The sequence below is a fragment of the Vulpes vulpes genome, chromosome 11 (assembly GCF_048418805.1).
Source record: "Vulpes vulpes isolate BD-2025 chromosome 11, VulVul3, whole genome shotgun sequence".
NCBI classification, from domain to species: Eukaryota; Metazoa; Chordata; class Mammalia; order Carnivora; family Canidae; genus Vulpes; species Vulpes vulpes.
Genome location: NC_132790.1, coordinates 34,521,557 through 34,548,683, shown reverse-complemented (window position 1 = coordinate 34,548,683; position 27,127 = coordinate 34,521,557). Strand labels below are relative to the sequence as shown.

General features: G+C 37.2%; 1 protein-coding gene across 47 annotated transcripts in view; it reads left to right on the top strand.

Annotated features, from left to right (window-relative positions):
• The window catches only part of DLG2 (discs large MAGUK scaffold protein 2), a 1,531,179-nt gene that overhangs the window by 1,211,722 nt on the left and 292,330 nt on the right, over window positions 1-27,127 (top strand). For all 47 annotated transcript variants that reach the window (XM_072726063.1, XM_072726058.1, XM_072726052.1 and 44 more), the window contains one exon: window positions 13,921-14,023. In XM_072726063.1, coding sequence (XP_072582164.1) covers window positions 13,921-14,023 — 103 coding nt within the window. The remainder of the gene's footprint in view (window positions 1-13,920; window positions 14,024-27,127) is intronic.

Genomic DNA, 27,127 nt, shown 5'->3' with positions numbered 1-27,127 from the left:
TGAATATTTGATTATAACTTACATTTTTTCTATAAACGTCACTGTGATTCTAGTGTGTCTTGGCAACCCTTTTTTTTTTTTTTTACTGTCAAAGTAACACAAATCTCAAATTCAGTAGTTAAAACTTTTCTTACATAACTTTGAAAATTGTTATATGAAAATACATGTTCACTTAAGGATTATTCAGGCACTACTAAAGGCTGTAAAATAAAATGTAATCTCTTCTTTGCTCTTCAGCATTACCCCAATCATCATGGCCTCAAGACCATAGCCCACTAAAGCCTCTCTTAGCATTTGGTTGTGTAGCCTTTCAGGCATTTTCTATATGATCATCTATCTATTTATCTATCTATCTAACCTATCTCTCTATCTTCTATCTCTCTTCCTTCCTTCCTTTTTCTTTTAATAATCAAGGTTATCTATATATGTATAGTTTTGTTATAGTTCTTTAATTTAGAATATACCACAGATACTTGTTGGTATGAGAATATTAGGCATGTATGCCCTTGTTTTTAATGGCTACATCATATTCCCTATTACTTTATTTAATCAATTCCCTATTGATGATTTTTTTGATGATGTTTTTAATAGTAGATTAAATTTAGCGATAGTTCAATATCAGAAACCCAGAAACCACAGAAAACTAATTTAAAAAAAAAATGACTGAGCATTTGCAGTCATCCCATTGATTTCAAAAGGAAGAACATGCCAAGCAAACTCAGAAGGTTGCTTTTATTACCACCATCCATCAAGGAAAGGCCTCAGCTTCAAATCTGACACTAACCTGAGGGAATCCATTGGCCTGGGAAGCACACACATCCCATCCCATAGCAGAGGGCTTAGAGTGTGAGATACAAAGCAGATCTCAGAGGGTAGAAGTGTAGCCTCACACCCCAGAGTTTTACCTTTTGCCTGAGCAGTTTGGGGGCATGGGTGATTTGCAAGTGAGTGATTCCCTAGGAACCATGTATTCAGGGGGAATTGAGACATGGGATGGGGGCTTCAAGGGTGCCATATCTACAGCTTTACATAGCTGAGAGAGAACTTGTATCAACAGACACCCATGCTCAAAGTGCAGTATGTAGACAGAACCCTGGAATGAAGAAAATAGGTCTATTGTGGGTTGTATGGGCCACCGTTTCCATGTTCATGTATTCCCTCCCAGAGCATATCTTAAAGAAGGCTCCAGAGCCATTTCATTATCACCTATGTCCTCATTGGTGATAGAGGCTCAAAGGGCCAGAGATTTTTGTAAAGCATAAGAGTCAAAGTACAACTTGAGACTAAAGTCAAGTATATATGATGAAGGAGCAGCAAGAGTACATAGAGGACAAGGAGCTACATCTCCACAGAGGTTCCTGCATCTGACTGAGCATCTGTCATTAGAGAACTTTTTAAAAATAAAGATTCTTGGGGGCAGCCTGAGTGGCTCAGTGGTTTAGTGCCACCTTCAGCCCAGGGTGTGATCCTGGAGACCCGGGATCAGGTCCCACGTCAGGCTCCCTGCATGGAGACTGCTTCTCCCTCTGCCTGTGTCTCTGCCTCTCTCTCTCTCTCTCTCTCTCTCTGTCTGTCTCTCATGAATGAATAAATAAAATCTTAAAAATAAATAAATAAAAATAAATATTCTTGGACCCCACCCTCAAGAATTCAGATTTAGTGGCTCCAGTTTAATCAACCATTCTCCTACATAAAGGACAAATTCCTTCTGAAAAGGACTCTGATCAGCATTTGGCTCATAATAAGTATGCAATAAGTGGTGGTCAGATTTTAATTACTTAAATAAAATAATGTGATCTAGTATCTATCATTTATTAATTCAAGGAGTATTGTGAAGTATCTGCGTAGTATTGTAGGCCTTAGAAGTATTGAGGCAAAAGAGACAAAGGTCCTATTCACAGGAAGCTATTCTTGGGGTGGATGGGATAATAACAAAATATCAGGTGGACCTAAGTTTCATAAGAAATTGAAAAAGGCTGGTAGATAGGCTACCAGCCTACTTTAAAAGGGACAATCTTTAAGCTGAGACTTATAAAAATAAGGGGTCAAATATAAGAATTGCTAAGGAAGACAGCTGGTACAAGTGACCCAAGGCTGGAGGGAAATTGGACTTAGGTGAAGCAAATCTAAAGCCCTTGTGCCTGTGAAATAGTGAGGGAGGCAGAGGCCAGAATCAGAAGGATTGGTCAAGGTCAAGGCAAGTTGTTTGGATTGTATCCAAAGTACACCAAGAAGTTCAGTGTAAAAAAAAAAAAATTAGCAGGAGGGAGGCATGGTCTGATATACATATACATATTTTGAAAAGATCCCAATGGTTGTTGGGCCAAAAAGGATAGAAGGGGGATGGGGGGCCAGTGTGAGAGCAGAGAGCCCAGTCAGGGGCCTAGTGCAATATACCTGGGAGAAGTGGTGGCTTTGCCAAGAGGGATGGGGGAGTTGGAAAAAAGTGGACTTGCAATATGGTTTGGAGCTAGAGTAAACAGACATGCTGATGGATTGCATGGCCAGGTGGGAAGGAAGGAAAATTAAGATTGGCAGGTAGGTTCTTGGCTGAGTGGTTTGAGTGGTGAATGGTCGTATTACTCATTTTCTGAAGGTGGCAAAATTGCCCAGACACAAGTTCAGGAGAAAATTAAGAGTTTGAGTTTGAGGGACGCCTGGGTGCCTCACTGGTTGAGCATCTGACTTCAGCTCAGGTCATGATCCTGGGGTTCTGGGATCAAGTTCTTCATCAGGCTTCCCACGGGGAGCCTACTTCTCCCTCTGCCTATGTCTCTGCTTCTCTCTGTGTATCTCTTATGAATAAATAAATAAAATCTTTAAAAAAATGTTCGATTTTGAGCATGGTAAGTTTGAAAAATTTTAGACATCTAGCTGGAGAAGTGAAGTAAGCACATAGATTTACAAGTCTAGAGTTAAGAATCAGAGGTAGAAATACTAGTATCATCTTGTATTTATATAAGATGTTATAAGGAAGGCTTCAACTATTTTTGCTTACATACTCTTGCAATATATTCTTGTACTCAAAACACAGGAATCCTAAGTTATTTATTGTCTTAGCCTATAGTAAATTGGGTTTGAAAAATTATGTTATATATGTGAGATTATATGTATAAATATATAATGTAAATATAAAAATACATAAAATAAAATTATATATAAATGTATAATATATGAGTATATAATAAAAGTATGATATGTAAATATTTGGATTATTTTTGGTTAAAGACTTCAAAATGATCAGCTCTCTATATATGTCCTGGTAAACTAAAACATTTTTTTTAAATGCATGTTTATTTTTGCATCAGCAAGCCAAATTTAAAAGGGATGTTAATTTTAACTGCCAAGCTGTGTAAATATCCAGTATCAGTTTTTCATTCTGCCTCTGCTCCAGGTGGATTCTGGTCTTGAGCTCTCATGCAGCTACTGTCAGAAATGTTATCACTCTGCAACAAGCGCAACAGCCTCCAGGAGGAAAAAGAAACTTAATTAGAAATTTCCACTTCAAACACAATTTATAGTTTGTTCACTCTGAGACATGCTGGAGGGTGTTTGGAAAGTTATCGCTAAATGAACTGTTTGCTTTTCTCACGTTGTCAACAGAATACATATTGAGCATGGAATATATTTGTTTATTAAGCACTGGATGGGGGACCTCAGTGATTTAGTATAAGGCTGTCTTTCTAGATGAAGAAACTGAGCCCCTGAGAGGGAAACAGACTCCCAAAGTGAAATAAGCTAACAGCAGGGTGAGACTGAAACTCAGGACTCATAATTCCTAAGGTAGTGCTTTCCAGAGTGCCATTCTCCCTCTTTCAGTACCTATAACCCTAGTACTTCTCATTGCTCTGCTGTCTTTATTGAGATAATTTTATACTAGTCCAGGTCATCCTCTTTGTGTGTGTCAGGGGAGATGTCAATAATAGCTAATAATTATATATCCTTATTATATAGCAGGCGCTGTTGCTAACTAATCTGACCTTCGTACAGCAAGCCTCTTCTACAGCTGGGGCTAGTCAGATCAGGGTACTGACTGACCTTAAGGATCCCCAGACTAAATTGATTATTAACATTAATTATTTCTCTAAGCTTCAGATAGTTATTTTTTCACTACCAGCAAAATCGTAGCTGTCCAAGAGACATAGCAAACTCAACGTGTCCAAAGTAAAATGTGTTATCCTGTTGTCCAAACTCACTTTCTACCCTGCATTCCCATTCTGAATAATGATATCATCACTCCCCTGATGACCTTTCTCAGCTTCCATTTCCAAACATTCAACATTATTATAAATATTATTTAAACTCTATGTAGTCCCTAGAAGTATTTGAGAACAGCTATCTAGAACCTCTCTCTGTCCTCTCTCAAGTCTATGGCCCTTTCCCACAGTTGCGTTCTCAATTTTCTTTTTTTTTTTATCTTAATTATTTATTCATGAGAGATACAGAGAGAGAGGCGAGACATAGGCAGAGGGAGAAGCAGGATCCCCACAGGGAGCCTGATGTGGGACTCGATCCCAAGACCCTAGGATCATAACCTGAGCCAAAGGCAGGCACTCAACCATGAGCCATCCAGGTGTCCTCATTCTCAATTTTCTAATTCAGGCTTTCATCATCAACGATTTATAATATTGCAATAGTCTCCCATCTCATTATCCTCTTTTTCATCATTTACTTCTTCAACCCCAACTTTTCACTCTTGCCATAGTTATCCTAGCCCAAATGTGAGTCAAATTGTGTTAAATGCTTCAATTGTGTTAAACAATCCCCTCCTCAGCACCACCACTTACTGAAAAAATTGTTTTAAGTTGGCATTCAAGGTCCGCTTCTGCGGGCACCGTGTTTTTTCTCTCCATGTTCTATGGCAGCCATTCCAGCTTGCACACACTTTAAGATTAAATGTGGTATTTATAGTTTCCTTACTTCCCTCACAAACATGTGATAAGGATCAGTCAATACATGGGAAGTTTTTATTATATTTGTTTATGTCCCAACTTATTAGGTAAGAAATATGAGATGTGAAAACAATTTACTACTGTCTATAAAACACTTCTGAGATGTTATTTTTAAGCCATGGAAATCATCAAATTTCAAATAACAGGGGACCTAGAGACAGTGGGGCCTGGAACATTCCGTTTTCCACAGCAGCTCAGTGGCTGGCCTGAGTAAGTTAGTGGAAGAGTTAGCAACTAAACACAAATTTCTACCTCACTACATCACATTACTTTAAGAAAATGAGAATAGATTTCTTCCCCCTTGAGAAAAGTTGGAGCCTTCTACATTCATTTAATTCACTGGTAGTACATTTGCTTATCTTATTATCCCTAGTCTCTCTGAATAAAGTAGAAATAGTTTGGATTCTGCCCCAGTTTCTTCCCTGCTGCCCCATGCCATGTACCAACTAGACCCCCCGCTATGAAATAATGTACTTGAAATAGTCCCCCTGTGTTCTGTACCGACTAGTTTTAATTGAAATCTGGTGCCAATTATCTCCCCCTTTCCCATGGGGTCACCTCTTTGCATTTTTCATGATGATTCAGTTAAATTTGTAGTTTTTAGCTACTTTTATTCCAAGACAATCTTACACTAAATCTATACTTTGATTTTATTATTGCCAATAAAAGCCATTTTGAAATCCTGGTTCATAGGTAATAGATATGCTCTAGTAGGAATAGCAACCACTGATGACCTACTCAGTGTGTGAAGTGTTAAGTGCATTATTCGCATTATCTCCAATCATCCTGACAACAAACCAGCAAAATAAGCATTAATATCTTTGTTGCATATGGAGAAACTGAAGCTCAAACGGTTTAGGTAACTTACCCAAGGTCCTGGAGTCAAGAAATAGCAGGACCAAGATTTGAATTCTGGCCCTCCAACTCTAAACCAGTGTTCTTCCCGTGACAGTTTTCAGAGCAGGCAAATGACTTGAGCTGAGATGGAAAACCAAAGCAGGGCACCCTGGGTGGCTCAGCGGTTTAGCGTCACCTTCAGCCCAGGGTGTGACCCTGGAGACCCGGAATCGAGTCCGCATCGGGCTCCCTGCATGGAGCCTGTCTCTCCCTCTGTGTCTGTGCCTTTCTCTGTGTCTCTCATGAATAAATAAATAAAATCTTAAAAAAAAAAAAAAAGAAAAGGAAAACCAAAGCAGCCACAAGCAGTGACACTGCCCTTTGAGAAGCATTTCCAAAGTGATCAGTTCATCTGAAAGGCCCTTAGCAGAGCTGGCAACAGCAGGCACCTCCTGCATTTTCTCTGGCTGTAGTGCTCCTAGGGTATAGGAGTGATGGTAACATAATATTCTCAATTCTAAGTTGAGAGATGGTTTGCCATTACATCAAAATAAACTCTACATTTGCTGATATGGCTTGTCATGCTGATTGCCAGATCTTTGGAAAGCATTAATATGTCATAGTTAGGAATGATTAGGAATTTTACTCAGTATCAAGCTTTATTGACAATTTCAAGGATAAGAAAAATCATGAGACACAAGCAAAGCAAAGAGAGATTCAGATTGCCTGAGTTTAAGTCTTGGTTTTGCCATTTATAACTAGTGGACCTGGGCGATATATTTAATTACTGTGCCTCAATCTCTTCTATGTAAAATGGGCATTATTATGTGTTCTTACTTATAGAAATATTATGAGGGTTAGGGAATTAATAATAGGAAATGCTTAGAACATTGCCTGCAATGGAGTAAGTGCTATGTGCATGTCAGCTATCATCACCACCTCTACCATCATCATCATCATCACTACCACCTTCATTTCTCCCTTGTCACTCACCTCCTTCCTACTCTCCTTTTTCCCCTCTTTGCCATTTGCTAACAACTACTTTCTTTTCTTCAGATGTGTCAAGTCCCATCCCACCTCCAGACCTTCACATGTCCCTCCTCTCTCTACTTGGAATACTCTTGCTACTCTTCTACCCATACTTCCCTCCACAGCCCTCTGTGGGCATTCCTACCCATCCTTACCTGGATAACTCACTCACATCTTGTTTTTGATTTCACTTCCTCCAGAAAACTTTCTCATACCCCTTCATACCTTCAGTAGGGCCCCTTTTCCTGTCATAGCATTTCCCCCCTGCTGCTTAATTACGTTTTTTTAGTTATTGAATGGTGAATTGCTTTATAATAGCTATATGGCATGCACGTTCACTTCCTCTCTTAAATTGGAAAAAGAAATAACTAAAATGGTTAGTTTTTAAAAACAAAACTTGTATCAGCACTGTGTTTACCTGTAGATACTGTACTAGGTATACATTAAAGGTTAATAGCCTAAGCAGCCCGCATGGCTCAGCAGTTTAGCGCCTGCCTTCAGCCCAGGGCGTGATCCTGGAGCCCCAGGATCAAGTCCCACGTCAGGATCCCTGCATGGAGCCTGCTTCTCCCTCTGCCTGTGTCTCTGCCTCTTTCCCTCTCTATGTATCTCTCATGAATAAATAAATAAAATATTTAAAAGGAAATAAAAAGGTTAATAGCCATTAGTAAATATCCCCATTGTCATACTTCACCTCACATGCATTCCTCTGAGTCTCTGATCAGGTATTAAATAAAATCAAGATTCTAGAAATAACATTCATAAGAGCCACCCCAAAATGGAATGGACATACTAAGGAAAGGAAGAGTTCCCTGTCACTAGAAGTATGTAAGCTGAGGCAAGTGGTCATTTGGTAAGAATGATATGGAAAGATGAGGAAGGAAGTGAGGTCCTTTGACCTAGAAATGAGAAAATTATCCTCAAATGTTAGAAAGAGAATCATATAAAAGAAAAAAATACTAAGAAAGAAGAAATGTTTTGTGAGCCCTTGGAAGAAGGGGGTAGAACCAAGAGGTAGAACGTTCCAGGAACATGATTTAGATTCAACACAAAGAACTTTTTTTTTTTTTAATCATGAGAGCTGACCCCAAGTGGAATGGATTTCTGTGAAGGACAGTGAGTACATCAGAGTAAAGCCAGTGTCACATCAAGCTTAGATGACCATTTGCCTGGAATAATGTAATGTGAATATATTTTCCACCCATTCACTTATTTGTTCACTCATTAGTTATTGTGCACCTACTATTGGCCAGGTGCTATGCTAGGGACACAAGTTCCAATAAATGAACTCCTACCATGAGGAGTTCACAAGTAAGCACAATCTGTAGTCCATTCAGACTGAATCTTTAAGAACTGAGAGAAGTTTTCCAGGTGAAGAAGAGATGAAAAATGATGTTCCAGATAGAGAAAATAGCATGTGCAAAGATATAGATATGCCTAAATTAAAGAAATAAAAAGGTCAACAGGATGGGAGACAAGGATATAAGAATATGTAATGTGGCTGAATTGGCTTAAAGGCATACATACATGCAAACGGGCTCTCCTCATTTCTGAAATTCTCTGATTTTGATATCATTCTTTTTAGAATAGTAAAAAATAGATAAAATTTTCTGGAAAATATAGAGTCATTTACGCAGATAACCTCTGGAGCCCCAGGCCAGGAGACCTAGTGGTTAAGGTAGCCAACATAATATTCATCTTTTAAAAACAGAGGAAAGATTAACTCTGGACATGGTGCACTGTTCACCTTTACATTAGCATCTGAATAAAACCTACAACTACTTGAATCAACTAGAAGTGCTAAAATCTCTATTGATTACCAACATGGTTATGAAAAGGATGTCATAACAAATAGAATTTATTTTCTTTGTATGATTCAGTGAAAGGTGTATACATATACAGCAATAGATGGAATTTCTCTAGCCTGCCCAAAGCTTTGGCTTCAGCTTGGCATAATCTAATCATTATAAACTGGGTCATGGTGTTTAAACCAGGTTGCAGTAGAAAAATAAAAACAATAAATATATGAGGTTCTGTCACACTTGGTATTTTAAAATGTCCTGTCAGGGACACCTAGGTAGTGCAGTCAATTAAATGTCCAACTCTTGGTTTCAGCTCAGGTCGTGATCTCAGGGTCATGGGACAAAGCCCCAAGTCAGGCTTCATGCTTGGTGTGGAGTCTGCTCAAGATTCTCTCTCCCTCTCTGTGGTATCTAGGTGGCTCAGTCAGTTAGGCACCCGACTCTTGGTTTCTGCTTAGGTCATGATCTCAGAGTCATGGGATTAGGCCCCCCGATCAGGCTTTATGCTTGGAAGCGATTCTGCTTGAGATTCTCTTCCTCTTCCTCTGCCCTTCCTCCACTCATGCTCTCCCTCTCTAAAATAAATAAATAAATTTTTAAAAACATTGGTTTAAAAAAATGTCATATCAATGATGTAAGCTATTTTTGAATGCATCTAAAAATCCTATCTGAGCAACAATTACTGGTAAAAACTCAAAAGCTCAGGGATGGAAATAAGAGTCAAAGTGACCTTGAAGAATTTGACTGAAGGAGAGTATGTTTGCTAAAATCTGGAAGAAAATCAGTAGGTACCTGGGTAGTGTGGTATTGTTCAGGATAATAGCAAGAATCGGTTAGTATTGGCCCAGTAGAAAATGAGCATGCAACCATAGTAGGGCACATCTGCTATAGTGGGAAGAAGTCTCAGCTGAACGAGAAAAGACCAAGGCTGGTCCAACACTATGCTAACTCTGATATGACTTTGGGCAGGTCCCTTCTCCTATGAGAATGACTTTAATGTTCTAATGTCTAAGTGCTGGATGAACAAGTTTCTAAGGTCATTTCATACTTCATTCCAGTACTGAAATTCTGTGTTCATAAAAAAAAAGGGAACTCATATGTTATATTTTGTATTAACTAATTTCCATTAGATTTTATTTCATCACTTGTAATCACAGCTCTGAAAAAATACAGCAATAATAGATACTTTTGGCTGAATGCCTGTTTGTACCAAGGTCTATGTTAACAGCTTTACAGATATTTTCTCATTTATTTTATGCAACAGTCCTGATAGAGAGGTAGATATTATGCCCATTTCATAGGTGAGAACGCTGAGATTTGAAGAAGTTAATTGACTTTCCCAAGTTATTTAGATATAACTAGTCAACTCAGAATTCAAACCCAGTTCTCTGATTCCAAATCTTCTGTTCCTTCCCACTTTTCAATGTTCCTCTTAGTGCATTGAGAAAATTTCAGAGGAATGTTAGAATATTAAAAGATTTTACGTAGAAATTTGATACTATAAAGGAAAGGTCTGAGAAAGTGTGGTTGTTCAGCTGGTTCTCATATCAAACACTAAACTGGGGGCAGCCCAGGTGGCTCAGTGGTTTAGCGCCACCTTCAACCCAGGGTGTGATCCTGGAGACCAGAATCGAGTCCCATGTTGGGCTCCCTACTTGGAGCCTGTTTCTCCCTCTGCTTGTGTCTCTGCCTCTTTCTCTCTCTCTCTCTCTCTCTCTCTCTCTCTTTGTGTGTGTGTCTCTCATGAATAAATAAATTAATAAATCTTTTAAAAAAACCCACTAAACTGTCTTCCAGTAGATCAAAGATTGAGTGGCTAAAAATTAAACTCTGTTTGTACTAGAAGAAAATATGGGTAGTTTGTTAAGTTTATTGGAGAGGGGTAGATATAAAACTCAAAAGCTAAAATGGAAAAAAAGGGGGATAAATGTAATTGTATCAAACATTTTAAACTTCTGTATGGCAAGAAATAGCATACCAAGAAAAAGTTAACAGTTACAATACAATAATACAAAATACAAATACCAAACTAATAAGAATATTTGCAATAGTTATCTGAGATGAAACACTAATATTCTTAATAGGCAGATAAATATTTAAAAGAACAAACTAAACAGGGACACCTGGGTGGCACAGTCAGTTAAGCATCCAATTCTTGATTTTGGCTCAGGTCGTGATCTCACAGTCCTGGAACCAAGCCTTTCATTGGGCTTCACGCTCAGCAAAGGGACTCTGTTTCTCTCCTTGTCCCTCTGCCCTTTCTCCCGACTCTCTCTCTCATAAATAAATAAATATTTTTAAAAACTATTCAAATAAAAAATAGGTGAAATAAGAAAATTGCCATTTTATGCAAAAAGAAATGCAAATAATTAGCAAACACATAAAAAGATGCTTAACTTCATAATTCTTAGAAAGGTAAAAGTGAAAAATACAATTGTGTACATATCAGAATGGCAAAGGTCAAATATTGCAGGATATGCAATTTCTACAAGACTGAGGAAAGTCAATCATATTTTATTTCTGGGAATATACATTTTTGGAGACAACTTGGCAATAGCATCAAAATTTAACACTTCATACCCTTTACCCAACAACTTAATATTACATGGTATTTATTGCAGCATTGTTTAGAATAGCAAAATACTGTAACAATCGAAGGGGCCACCAAAGCTACACTGTTAAAATAAATTTATGTTGCATAATAGAACATAGTTATCAAAAGGGATGAGACACTGTATAGGAATATATGAATGAAGAAAGTTCTCTAAGATATATTAGTAAGTGGAAAAGATAAAAGTATAAAAAATATACCTATAATATCTTATTTGTATAAAATTTTAAAGTTTTATTGATAAACCTGCTTATGTTCATAACAAAAATAATTGGTAGTATATATAAGAAGCCATCAAAATGTTTATCCTTAATAATAAGAATTAGGGGGATCGTTTTATTTTTATGCCTTTCATATTGCTTTAATTTTCATGTATGTGCATTATGTACATACATTAATTTTATTTTTTATATCAATACATTATTTGGGCAAGAAGATTCTGGCCTTTTTCTTTTTGCTTATTCCTTTATGAGTGTCTGGTTGTTTTGTGAATAAATAATTATGTTAAAAACATACAAGAACAAATTAAAAGAATCTAATAATACATGTACCCGTTGATTTAGAAAGTATCTTTCTAGGGAATTTGCCCTTCAGAAACACCTTCATAAGTGTTTGTAGTAACAAAAAGCTGGACACAACCTTACAACCTTACAATGATAGGAATCCTATTGCAAAAAATGCTGGTCTATCAATACCATGGATTCCTGGGCTCCTGTTAAAAAGGTAAAATGGTATGAGCTGATATGGAAGGTGTCCAAGATATATTGTTAAATGAAAAGCAAAACAGAAACAAGTTATAGAAAAAAATATATATATATTTATGTATATGATCCTACTCACTTAAATAAAGATGTGGTGATATATTAAAATATATAAAGAAACAGAAATAAAGTTATGAGCATGCATACACATATAGTAGATTTCTAAAAAGTATACACAAAAAACTGCTAGCATTGGGTGCTTCTGAGAGTAAAGATGATGAGGGGATTTTTTTTACTTTTCCTTAGATACTTTTCTAAAACACTAGAATTCATTTACCATGATCATATATTATTTTTTAATAAGATATTAACCCTAATTGTTTGACAAGAGAAGAGATTATTTGGCCCACAGAGTTTGTGCATTTAGCTTCCTGCAGGCAAGAGCCTACATCTAATTACTTTTCCTGTCTCTTCCAGCTGTCTGAGTCATATTATGACTCATCCGTGCCTAGACAGTCTCTGAAATGACTGTCATCTACTAACAAGTGAATCCGGAATTCTGTAGTTCAAGTGAATCCGGAATTCAGTAGTTCAAAGCGTCTTTAGACTCAAAGAGCCTCCCAGTCACTTCCCTCTGAGGCAGAAGAGTATTGAGTCTTAGGAGGCAAAAGCACAGTCATTCAGCTGGTGAGTGGCACAGTCAGGCCACACCCAGCTCAGGGGACTTCTTGATGTTACCATGTCCTCAATGATTTCAGTAAGGAGTTCACCAGAATAGAAAGCCAGGGAAGAGGCACAAAGTTATTATGAGAAGACTAGGATGTGGAATTAAAGATTACATATATTCCAGGCCTGACAGGGAAACAGTGGCAACTCACTATCCACCATCCAGTGTCATTGTCTAAGAGGATCGATAAAAGGCAAAATAAGATTTTATATTTTACATGTGTCTGGTCAAGTTGTTGTTGTTGTTATTTTTAATTTTTCATCCATGGTAGCCAACCTCTCTGTAATAAAAGGAAGCAGATTTCTGGTTTCAACTGCAAAAAACTAGGTCTATGTAGGTTAGAAAAGTGGAATTACTATGTGTTCAGTGGAAGCAGAAAAGCTTCTTAAGGGCTTGCCTTGTTCACCTTTGTTTTCCACCCATGGTCCCTCTCCTGGGGCAGAAACAGAGCCCTGTCATTGGAAAGCACTCAGTAATTATGTTATGTTGACTTAGAATAAATTGATTTGAGAAAGATTTTAGCTTTTACTTCTCATTAAATTTGACTTCAGAATGATTTTTCCCTCCCAGCAGAGTTTTATGCTTGTTTTTTAGATGTTCTGTTTCTCTTTTGGCATCAGCCCCAAAATGGGAGTTAGCAACAGCAACATAAACTCCAGGCATTCTTTATTTCATTTTGTCAGAATTCATTCTGGAATTGTACGTGAGAAATGGGGCAGTCAAGTTTATTTTGGAACAAGGCTCAGGGCTGTCTAACCAAGCTGAGGATGACAGGACCAGGCACATGACCAAGAAGAGGGATTTGGCGGGTAGCCAGCCACATTTCATATAGTCTACTCAGAACCTCATCTGAATATATTAATCTGTCAGCACATACTCGTCTATGTACATTACATGTGTCTCTCCTTATTATCCTGTTTTCCTCTAATTTTGAAGGCTCACATCCACCCCAGAAATCTAGGAAACTCACAGAGACATATTAAATGCACACACTAAAATTATTGTAGACATGCATAGACACAGTTTCAGCCCAGGCAGACATGCTATAAATGCCACAAGATGAAATTTCATGTCTTTGCTAACTGAACGTTGTCAAGAGCCTGAAACTTTCTAAGTAACACTCAAATGCCTTGGGAGGACAGAAGGGGTTTTGGGGCAGGTGACATAATCTTTGACAGCTTCTCAGTTTGGGGAAACGTTTTTCTTCTATCAGAGTAATATGCCTTTCAAAATACCAAAATTCTCTGGCTTCCTCTTTCAGGTGAATGGCATTGACCTCCGTGGAGCATCGCATGAACAGGCTGCCGCTGCACTGAAGGGGGCTGGACAGACGGTGACCATTATAGCACAATATCAACCTGAAGGTCAGTGAGAACCCAGGCTTACAATGTTCCCATATATTTCTTTGTGAATGTGTGCCCACATTTCTGATCACCTGTATTAACCAATCTCCACCAATTAGGGTTTTTTTTTTAACTATCCTGAAAAAAAAAAATTTAACTATCCTGAAAAATGGGTGCCCCATGTTCAAAGAACATGAGGCTTCATTACCCTTAATCTTCCAAGGAAAACATCAGTTAGAAAGTCTTGTTTGAAAAATGAATTTGAAAAAAATAAAATAAAACCTAGCATCAGCTTTTTTATTTATGTTCTAATCTGGTATACATATTTGGTCAGCAATGGATACTATCAAAAGAATTAATGTGGACTAAACATCAAATTGACATGAGACAGATTAATAGGAGAAAATCAGATTTCATGGCAGATGTATGGGGAATCCACACAGACAGGCAAAATAAGGTAGATATGTCATCTTGAACTAAGAAGCAGGCTGGGGTCTGGGGCTTCAGAGGAAAGGAGTGCGCTCACAGAGCCATAAGAAGAACAGATGTTTGGTAATGAGATGTTTGCCTTGCCATACAGATGGGTCACTCAGATAAAATTTATCTCTGCTAATAACCTTTGTTCTGGGAAAGACCCCCGAGTGAGATTCTTCTGTGTATTTATAGGAGGGGCAAAAGTTTCTCTTGAGTCTGTAGGGTTTTGAGATTGCCTTCAGGTCAAAATCCCCATGCCAGAGTGGCACATTTGGTGGGGGAGGGTGGATGTCCTGAATCCCTTCAGAAGCAGGAAGAGGAGAGAGAAACAGACATAATCAGTGGACCATATTCTCTCTTTGTGGCATTAATTCTTCTTAACACTAACATGATTTTTGGTTGTCCGTGATGTGGATTTTTTTTTTTCTCGTTCTTTCTGCTATAGTATTTGTAATATACTCCTGTAAACTCTGAAACTTGGTGAGATGTCATAAATTGAATTAACCAACTGAGACTTGATAAGATATCCTAAATTGCATTAGTCATACCCTACTCTTTGGTGTGTTTCAACATCTATTTCTATGATCAGAATAAGGTTCAATGAGACAGCCTGGGCATTACCTGTTATGTAGTTTATTTTTCTGCAAATTTGTATGTAGATTACTCCCTTTTGCTAATGAAATTCAGTTAAGCACGCTACAGTGGGCTAGACTTTTTACATAAAGCAGAGGAATGTGGTTTCTGTCTTTAAGAAATGTAGTTAATTACCCTTGGTCCACATGGCTAGCAGACAGGACTATTAAACAGATAAACATGAAAGTACAAGATGCCATTAAGGGAGAGCCTTTTTGCATAGGGGTATGAAGAGTTTCTTTGACCTTGTAAAGTGATTCTTTCTTAATGTCAGTTGGTCTGTTGTTCTTTAGAAGGCTGAGGTTTGTGTCTTGCCTGTGGCATCTTAGATTTTACCGTAATGGTGGCCAACCACATATTTCACGTGAAAATAAAACACTCTGCCATATGTCTTTGGAATGTTATATTTATTTTGCATGCCTTTAGAATTAGAATTTGCAATTGAGTTATTAAAAAATGTATTAAATACTTTCTCCTATTGGCCTCACCCAGTATGGCCAGAGATCTGGGAAAGAAGGGATTTGTGTTGTCAAAGATGAATGATGACAGCACCAGGGGAAAATGTTCTTCCCAGACAGTTTTGAGTCTTTCTATTCTTAAAAATTAGTAGACATGTCTTCTAATAGGAATAAATTGGCCCCCAAAGTATCCATTGTAAAACAGAAAATAAAAACATCTGGGTTAGCATAATTTGATGAGCAAATTCTACTTCATATAGAATAAGAACTTTTCCATGGGATTTTTCCATATTCTTTGTAGCTGTTTTCATTCAGTCTCAAAGTGCATACCTTTCACCATAATCTGGCACATGGCATAAATATCCCAGGCTGTTTTCCTATTTTTGAAAAAATTCATCTCAAACACCAATTACACCAATTAGAAGCCCTTGGTAGTAAAGATAGCCATTCAAATGACCTTGAACAGAGTGATTTTAAACTCATAAGGGTTATATGAGAGAACAAGTATGTCATAGTCCTATCACATAAATCTTCATCTTAAGCTTCCTACAGCTTTTGTTTCCTTTTAACAGTATACTTAGTTTGGATACTCTGCTGTACTTTGTGAAGATGCCTGTTCAAAACACGTCCTAAAAATCATGCAAATAGATTTTCAAAGTGCTTCTAAAGAAATCTGTAAATGAAAACAAGCAGCTTATTTCAAAATGCCAAAGTAGAGATAGGATTCATAGAACTTCCTATTTTAATAGTCTATTCTAATTTGTCACAGCATTAAATCAGTTGGAAATGTGGTAATGTAACATCAAGCAATCATCTTTCTCCCTTTGTAAATTTAATGTATAACTGAGCCTTAATTTAACTATTGTTTGAAATGGAAAACTGATTGGGTTGTTGTTTAGGTCATTTAGGGACATTTAAACTATACCACATATTTAAGAAATAATGAGCAATTTATCTTGAAAACAACAAGTGAAAAGTAAGAGTCATTAGGAAATTCTTATCAGAGGCCCTTCATTTGCACCAGTATTGTGAGGTGTCTGTGCTAAGACAAATTTTATTGACATCTCTTTTGGTGTGACCAAGAACCAGGCTTCCAGTAAATAAGTTTTTAAGTTACATTCGAGTGCTTTTATCAGGAATATACTAGATTCCTTCCTTAATATTACTAGATATTCAGAAAATTTGGTGCTTAACCACATTGTAAGTCTTTGTCTTTAAGGAATTTTTTTAATCTAATTGAGAAGAAAGGACTTAGATACATTTAATAGAGATCATTTCCTGATGACATAGGACCAAAATTGCAAAATAATGACACCATCTCTGAAAATTATGGACTGTCAGAGAAGGGATAAACCATGCAGGCAGGAGTCAGAACAGTACAAGAGTACTTCATGGAAATGGGGAAATGGAGCTAGACTTTTAAAAATGGGTGAAATTTCTATTCTGAAAAGCAGGGAGAAAAAAAATATCTTGCTAAACTAAAAATGATTGTGAGCTCTGTGTGTGCAAGCACAAAACCTATATTTTGTTCACTAATAATTCAATTTTTAGTGGTGTACATATTATTGGTATTTCTTAAAGAGTTGCTGAACTAGTGAATATAATTTACCACTCTTTAGCACTTGAGTTTCCACTTGAAAATAATTGAAAATTGGAGGGCTGATTCAGTTTTACTACTTGAATATTTTCATTTTTGACTCAAAGAAAAAAGTGCTAAACAAATGTGTATTGCAAAATATGAAAACAGTTTCCAACTGTGTCTTTCATAAGACTTAGCACATTATTGGAATAATTATAAATTATTTAGAATTAACATAACGTAACAATAAATGTCTTCCTTGCCAAGTTTCACTGTACAAAGTAAGGCCAAAGTTGTTATACTCACTTCTGCCTAAAATGATCTTGGCCCCAGTTGTCTAAATTACTCTATCCATCATCAAATTGTATTCAATGTCTAGTTCCAGGTAGTAAAATTAAAGCCAAATGTGAAGAGTAACATGCAAACAATGTTTCTTTTGGTGGTATGATTCTGATTCATTTATACCATGAATAATCTACTTTCTATCACAGCTACTTGGAAACTAATGTGTATTGTATTGATAATAGGAAGAGAATAATGAAGTTATTTTCTCTATTTCTTTTTTTAAGGGGGTTATGTATCTGATACTTAAGAAATAACTCTACTTAAGCAATATGGGAAGTTAATTCTTGTAAAAAAATAAGTCTAATTATATATATATATATATATATATATATATCCCTTTCCTATCCCTCTCCAGCCATCTTCCTCGTCACTGTCAGAATTACTGTTCTGAAAGATATGACCCCAAGGTACCTGTGCACAAACTCCATGCCCTTCACAATATGGTCCCAGCCAACCTCCATGCTCCCTTCCCACTAACTCCACCATCATCACTCACCAGCCTTTTTTATCCTCCCACTGCTACATAGGACTGCTTTCTGCTCCTCAACATTTGGTCCTGAACAGTCATGTTTCTGGGCCTTTGCTTATGTGAGTTCTTCTCCTGGAATTCCATTTTCTTAGTAGGATCCCATTTTGAGGACCTACAGATGTCAATTCCACTATGATGCCATCTTTTATCTGTTAAGTAAGTGTTGATTTATTCTTTCTCTGAGCTCTCCAGACCTGTATTCAGATAGTTTGTGTGTCCCTTAACATGTTTTGCACATTTCCCCACTCAGGTACGCTTCTAGAGGGCAAGAACTTATTTATCACTCATTTTATGTCCTATGAGAATTTGCTTAATATGAATTTGACCATACTTTATTAAAGAGTTATTGAATGGATCTCCATTTGTTTTAGAAGTGCAGTATAATATCTTCAGTGTGTTGGCAAATAATTAATAGTAAGTGTTTAAGAAGTATTTGCTGAATGAATATTAAATGAATTGCCTGGAGTTTTGATATTAGATGCAGAAAATGGTAAATGAATCCCCAGACTGGATATTTAGTGTTGATGAAGTTTTTAGGTGGTACCTTTTTTTATTACAAAAAAAAAAAGTGACCCTAGTGAATAAACATCTTTTCCCCTGCATTGAGGAAAATCTACAGCTATTATTCTGTAATATAACACAAAGATGATTAAACTTCTAACATTTTTTTTAAAGTTCCAAAATTCAACTTTAACACCACTGAAGAATTTTATAAGTCGTTGAGGGTGCCTGGGTGGCTTAGTCAGTTGAGTATCTCACTCTTGGCTCAGTCAGTTGAGGTCATGATCTCAGGATCACAAGATCAGGCCCCCACATCAGGCTCCATTCTCAGTCTGCTGGAGATTCTCTCTCTCTCTCTGCCCCTCCCACTCATTCTCTCTCTCTGTCTCTGTCTCTGTCTCTCTCTCTCAAACAAATAAATAAACCTTAAAAAAGTCATTGATTATAACCAAATTATGCATTTGTCCAAAAGAGTCTAACACAGCATTTCTCTCTGAATCAGACTGGGGCAAACCTTTATAGCATTTGCTGCCTTCTCAATATGTAATAATACCTATATTTACTATGAGATCACTGACTAATGTTGAAATCACAAAGTACAAGATAGTACTATGAGAATGAAGTGAATAATATAAATTGTTTGATAAAGCACAAAATAGAGACATTTAATTGCCAAGATATTCCTATAACAATCACTAATATCCTCTTAAGTGTAATCTGACCACTTGGAGCATTGTTTTGGATATTGTAAAGGCTTCAGAAGGGCCTGCAAGTAGAGAAGAAGAGGTCAATGGGGGTTCCTATCAGCAAGCGGGAACTTGAGTAGACAGTGGGAGAGGTCTGATTTTGTCCACCTTTTAAAAAAAAATTTATTCAAATTCCCATTAGTTAACATACAGTGTATTATTAGTTTCTCATGTACAATATAGTTATTTAATACTTCCATACAATCCATCTTTTATCTCTTAACAGACTACTTGAGTTCCTTGAAAGAAAAGCCTGATGGACAGAGTTAATTATTGTCTGGAGACCAAATAAATTTGGTCTGGTTTATGGAGTTGTGGCAGATTGGCCATGTTGTTCATTTATACATGTATTCAGTTAATGGATATTTTTACTGAACACTTACTATGCCCCACTCAATGTTCTCAGGAGATGATAAAGCAGTGAAACAAAAGTCCCTCTCAAATAAATATTAAATTTGTTAGATGATGATAGGTAATATAAATAAATAGGAAGAAAGGTAAAAGTGATAACATAAAAATATATGGTGAGCAGAGAAGGCCTAGTTAATGACTTCATATTTCAGTAGAGATCTCAATGAAATCAGGGAGTAAGGCTTGCCAGAAGGTAGGGGAAGAAAGGAATTATTCGAAAGTCTTGGTCTACCAAGTATGGTTTTTGAACCAGCAGCATAGATACCAATTGGGAGCTGATAGAAATGCACAATCTCAAGCCCGAACTCCATCCTCCTAAGTCAGAGTCTACATTTTATCAAGATCCATAAGTTATTTATGTGTACATTAGTTTGAGAAGTGCTGCACTAGAATCCTTGAGGACCCTGCAAAAACTGTGGCTTGTCACTCTGGGTTGGAGTCCCTCGCCTAGAGTACAGGGCGATGTCACATAAGGCAGCATCACTAGGTTTGATTTCTGGCATGAGTTAACGATTGGTCATCCCTCGGTGGTTTTACTAAAGACAGGTGAGGCTACAGGGGATCTAAGAAGTTCATGTGTCATTCACCTCTCCCTAGCCTATACCTCCCCCTCTAAATACAGATTATCAAACACATTCATAAATCTTGCTAGAACTTCTCATCTAGTGAAACAATGAACCTATTTAGGCTTCATTCCCTTTCATTATGGCCTCTCCTGCAAGTGAATAAGGAAGCACTGAGTTAAGATGAGGTAAGATTGAACTTCATCCTGATAGATGACTTTACAGACCAAAAGAAAGTCAGTAAGGCATCACTTTAAAATTTCTTTAAGTAACTTATTATATTTTAAAGCAGAAGTTCAGTTCAGTAATCTTTTTTACTCCTTTTAAATTGTGAAACTAATTCAGAAAGAAAAGCACTCATTCTTCTCAGAATGATGTGAAACTCTGATCTTTTCCAGAGTTACTATTCTGAATTAAGTCACAGGCTTAAGCCAGAGTTGGACACCATGTCTATTTCTTTATAAGGTCAAAGATGTGATGAAAACTTAAAATGAATACACAATTTACCCTCTGAAAAAATGTAGACAATTTCTATACCTAAAGGTTCCCAGAAATGAAAAAACATACAATATACAAGAAGCTTACTTTCAATGCAAGCTATATTTCTTTCTTTAAATCAACATCTACATAACTTTATGCATATGAATGAGCAGCTGTGGCATATTAAGATATTTTCTCAATGCAAATAACTGCATCTTAAATGCCCACGCAATATTCATAAAGTCCAGCTGTAGGTCTTGGTCAGAAATTGCATCAGCATCATCAGGGAACATTCAGGATGAGCTTTGGAATGGAAAGTACTGTGCAAGACTCTGGACTAGGAAGAGAAGACCAGTATACTGGTGCCAACTCTAATTCTAGCTGTGTGACCTCATGCTAGCTGTTCATCTTTATGGGTTTTCATTTTCTCATTTAAAAAGAAAAAGTTAGGATGAGTAAAATATTTTCAAAAGAACTCTCCAGTTACTGAATCCTAGCTAAAAGACATAACTCCTCAAGTAGTTGAAAAGTATAAATTCCATTATTTGAAGATTTTTGTCACTAATACTGCATTGTGTTTTTTGCATTCTTTAAGAAGAAATGAATGTACAATCCGAATCATTTGGTGCATTCTGTGTGATTTAACTAAAATAATTGAGAAATGGAAATTGAGAGTTGGAAGAATTCTTAAAGATCACCTTATCCAGCTTTACAGATGGAGGAACTGAAGCTCAGTCAACATCTACACCAATCTCTATTGGTGGAAATTGCTCTCTGTGTTTAAGAGAATTTGAAACCTTTAATAATGGTTTTAAGTTTAATTCAAGTAGAAACACTTGTTGCTGGTTGGGGCTTTCAAGATTAACAATTTATTGTACATTTTTAAAAATATTTTATTTATTTATTCAGAGAGAGAGAGTCAGAGACACTGGCAGAGGGAGAAGCAGGCTCCATGCAGGGAGCCTGATATGGGTGGGACTACAACATCTACATCTGTAGTTCTACATTCTACATATCAGTTAAAATATAGAACTGAAAGCAGTTCAATATCTTAAAACTTATGTGCTATTAAAGCTGAGGCTAGCTAGACAGCTAAACACCTAGTAAGTTTCTTAATTCTTTGAATTTACTGTAGTAGCTCATGATGGCTGATGGTTTAAATAGCCCAAGAAATCTAATCCAATTAGATTATTATGATCAAAAGAGGCTTGAAAAATTCTTATGGAACCTCAGGGCTTTTTATATACATAATTTCACTTTCATTTCTAGCTCATTAGTCTTGTTAATTGCTTTTATTCATGTATCACAATTGAAAGATAGATATAAAAGAGCTTTAAAAGTGTAAGCACAAATACCCACCATTTGCTTCAATGTGGATGGAACTGGAGGGTATTATGCTGAATGAAATAAGTCAATCGGAGAAGGACAAACATTATATGGTCTCATTCATTTAGGGAATATAAATAATAGTGAAAGGGAATAGAGGGTAAAGGAGAAGAAATGGGTAGGAAATATCAGAAAGGGAGACAGAACGTGGAAGACTCCTAACTGGGAAACGAAATAGGGGTGGTGGAAGAGGAGGGGGCGGTGGGAGTGACTGGGTGGCGGGCACTGAGGGGGGCACTTGGTGGGATGAGCACTGGGTGTTATTCTGTATGTTGGATAATTGAACACCAATAAAAAATAAATCTATTATTAAAAAAATAAAAATAAATAAAAATAAAAGTGTAAGCAATTACTATTAATCAAAAAAAAAACTGGGAATATGGATAGTTCAAGAAACAGTTCAAATATATTATGCTTTTCCTCTTCCCTATCCTAGCTTTTTCATGTGGCATCCTTCATCCATCTGCCCATCCATCCATCATCAGTTCATCCTTAGTGATATTCTGTATTGCCACATATTGGGTTTCTCCAAATATGTTGCATTAAATTTTGTTTAATTAATTTGATTGGCATATTCTAAGTTTTACCGAACTATTAGGAAGGAAACTTACACAAAACTTTATATGACTCTAGAATTTGTATTGCTTAGCCATTTGTTTATCCACAAATCTCTCTCATATTCCTATAGACTCCACCAACAGGTACTGCCTTCTCCTGCAACTAGAAATCTCCCAGGATGTTCCTTCACTTAATGTATCTTTTTCTTAGCCTTCTCCCAGTTGCTTTTTTAACTCCCCAACCTCCAACTAACACATAGCACCATAGCGTATGACAGAAAAGATGATTCCTGCAAACAGAGTCTGCAGATTCATCGGAGGTTCTCTCCAGATACGTCAGTGATTAATGATGCTGCTTCTTTTCCATGCTTATACCCCATTTTGGACCTAGGGTAATGTAATGGGGCCAAAGTGAAATATCACTTCCTGACTCTTAAAAAATTCTCTTGACCGAATTATCTATCCTGGGGATACAATATCTCAAATTCATGTCAGAGGGGCTAAAAATATTTACAAAGTTCATGTAGATCCTTTCCCTTCATGTTATGCCGTCTCTGCCCAGCCTCATAACAACTTTCATTCCATAGTTAAATATCTTGATCTTTGGGTGTCTCATCTTATGATTTTATAATATTTCGAAGGACCCTTGACATCTAGTGACATAAAGCACTCACTCGCTAATACTGAAAGAAGGCTAAAATAAATCTTTATGCCAGAGACATTTTGACCAAAAAGATCTCTTAGATCCATCCCTTGCATTAGTCACACCCAGATCAAACATGTGGAAATAAAGAGCCCTAATCTTATTCTTTACTATACAAGTATTAACAAATGAACCCAGATCCCCCACTGATAAGGAACGTTGGGACATTATAGACAAATGTGAAAGAATATTCCACAGACACAAGCAGAAGGGGAATAGAAGCTAAAACAGACCCAAAATACCTATTAACTTTACTCATATTCTCAGTGCCGAGTGTAGTTTACCTCCACATTTGTCTGAAAAATCCTAGTATTTAAGCCAACCCTCAAATTTAATAATGAGTAATGAAACATTTTTCTTCTTTCCCTGATTCTGCAGCTGATGCTTTTTTGACCACGCCTGAGCCACATCACTTTTCTCAACAGTGATGTCCTTGTTTGTTAATTAAGGTGGTTAGAGAGATTATTTTTAAGGCTCTTTCTGGCTGACATTCTATGAAATTGAGTTACTGTGTCTTCTAATTAGAATGTGTCATCAAGGAACAATTATTGCAAGCAGATAATTTCTGAATGTTCTCATTTTACTTCTCAGAGTTTAAACACATGGAAATTCTGCTTTCATCCATTTGCTGGGAAGGGGAAAGATCTCTATTGGTGGAAATTTCTCTCTGTGTTTAAGAGAATTTGAAACCTTTAATAATGGTTTTAAGTTTAATTCAAGTAGAAATACTTGTTGCTGGTTGGGGTTTTCAAGATTAACAACTTACTGTACATTTTTAAAAAGACTTTATTTATTCATGAGAGACAGAGAGACAGAGAGAGAGAGGCAGAGACACTGGCAGAGGGAGAAGCAGGCTCCATGCAGGGAGCCTGATGTGGGTGGGACTCGACCCTGGGACTCTAGGGTCATGCCCTGGGTGGAAGGCAGGCGCTGAAGCCACCCAGGCATCCCTTATTGTACATTTATGGACTTCTTATAGCCAAAATTTAATCAGTTTCATAAATTAAATTAAGCGAAATTGTAATTACTAACCTTGGAAAGTGATATATTGGGGATGAAAAGGAATAATATGGAAAAAATCCATTTCAGTAAATAAAAGATTCAGAAATCCAAAAGAGTGGTGGTATCTTCAATTCTCAGAATCACAAATATTAGCAACTTTAGAATGGAAAAGCCAAGCTCAGGAAATATAAAGTATGCATCTTTAATGTGCTTTATAGATTCCTATTCCAAATAGGCTTCCTGGTAGATTCATTGAACAAATCTATAAAAGACAAAAGTGCCCAAATTATACTTTGGTTCAAGATAATCTTCTTTCACTCTGTTTTCTCATATTCACATTCCAACTGCTAAGGGTAATTTGCTTCCCTAATAAGAGTTGCTGACACAGTGGGGAAATTAAGCAATGGCAGAGTAAAAATTCTTTCATTCAATTTTCATTCAGCTAATATTTATTAAATGTTTCCAATGAGTGACACAGTGCCCTAGACATTGGAGACAGAATGATGAGCAAAATAGACATGACCCGTTTCCTGATATACCTTCAGTTAGTGTAGTAAAATTATACCAGTGAACAATGCAAGGTCAGATGAATGCTCTAGAAAAAGAAAGAACTTAGATCTAGACTCCCAGAGTCTACATGTTCAAGTATATTCTTAGTGGATACTAAGCCAGACCAAAGCAAAACAAATAAAAAAAACTCTGGACAGAGAGTCAAGACCTAGACAGACAGTCAAGAAAGCATCCCAAGGAAATATTTTCTTGAATCTGAAGGGTGAGTAGGCATTAATTTGTCAAAGCAGAGCAGAGGAACCAGTTGTGAATGTAAGAAAGTGAGAGAAACACCGTGCATGAGGAAGTGAAAGAGGGAGGATGGGCAGACTATGGAGGACAGGTATTTGGTTTTTTCTCCTGAAAGCAAGTGTGTTGAAAAGCTTTAAGCCAGAGGCTGGCAGGATCAGAGTTGTTCTTCTAAAAAATAGCTCTGGCTGCTGAATATAGCATAAGCCAGTAGTGCCATAAAGACTGGGAAAGACCCAGTGATAAATGCTCATCCAGGTGAAATGGTAATGGTAGGCTTAGAGTAGTGGAAGACTAGGTGGAGAAGAGTAGACAGACTAGGGGAGAAAGTTGGTGGTAAAGTCAGTAGACATACATATCGGCTTATTAAAATACATGAATTCATCTATTTTGTTAAAATATGGGACAGCATGACTGACTGTTACAAGACAAATAAACCCCTCAGGGAAAATCATGTGGATTTTTTGTTGTTGTTGTTGTTGTTGAAGATTTTATTTATTTATTCATGAGAGACACAGAGAGAGGCAGAGACACAGACAGAGGGAGAAGCAGGCTCCCTGTAGAAGCCCAATGGGGGACTCGATCCCAGGACTCTGGGATCATGCCTTGACCAAAGGCAGACACTCAACCACTGAGCCACTTAGGTGCCCTGGGAAAAGCATGTTTTATTCATCTTTATACCCGAGTCCCTAGTACAGAGAACCTCGTTCATAGTAGGCACTCAATAAATGTAAACCAAATGAAAAAATAAATGAGTGATGCCAAACAATAAATGTACCTATTCTATAGGAACTCTCTCTTCACTTTTTTTATTTTAGCTAAGGCAGAACAAAATAGAGATGTCAAGGAAAGAAAGATGGAAAGAGAAAGGGAGTTGGTAGCAAGAGAGAGAATAATACAACTAGTATGGAGCATTCACCGTATGTCTGATGACATTCTAAAACCTTTACATATGTTTACACATTTGGATGTCTCAAAAACTTATGATAGAGGTTCGATTGCGTTGCCATTTGCTCATTTACAGACAAGGAAATGGAGACTCAGAAAGCATAGATGGTTTTCCTAAGGTGAGACAACTAACCAGTGGAGTACAACCAGAAGTCATTTCCAGGCAGAATGATTCCAGAACAGCCATTGCACTGTATCACTTCTCACAGGAGGAAGGAAAAGGAAACATATTTATATGGTGATAAAACAATTAGAGAGAAAAGAGGGAAGCAATGGAGAGGATGTGGAGAATCTAATGAAGGAAAAATGCCATGTACTGGGGTGGGGGATGGAACAGAGGTACAGAGGGGATGAAAATGAGTCAGATGGGGAAATAGAGATAAGAGTAGTTAGGCTCAATCACAACTGACCTGCCTGCCTGTTGGCCCACTTCCCACTACTGGCTTGCTGAAGGCCCTGGGCCAAGGAGCAGATCCAGCTAGGTGGGTGAATTCTCTTCATTTTTAATCTGTGATAGTTGTTTCTGTTGTTCTTTTCAAGATATGAGAGTTTGGGGCCTGCAGTTCAGCTCTGAGACTAGGTGTGCCCCCAAACTGGGATAAAGGCAGGCAGAAGGCTCAACCACTTACTCCCTTTAAGGCCTGAAGTGAGTGATAACCTCCCTGAACCTGAAATTCTTCACCTGTATCATAGAGATAACCCTATGTACCTTCCAAAGTTTTGGGGAGAATTGGAGAAAATAGATGTAGAATGTTTAGAATATATAAGGCCCTCAACAAATGACAGCTAGTGTCACAATGCTCGACAACAAGCTTGTGGGATAAACATTGCACCTCCCCCTGATGCACCCCCACCACCATCAGCCCCACTATAATCACATCTTTGCATTATCCTTAAATCCATGTACAAGTACAGACAGGATCAAAGAGCTTCACAAAATTTGGGAAGCAGTAGTGGTTAAGAGTTCCTACTGTGATATCAGATAGATATGGCTCAAATTCCAGCTCTGCCA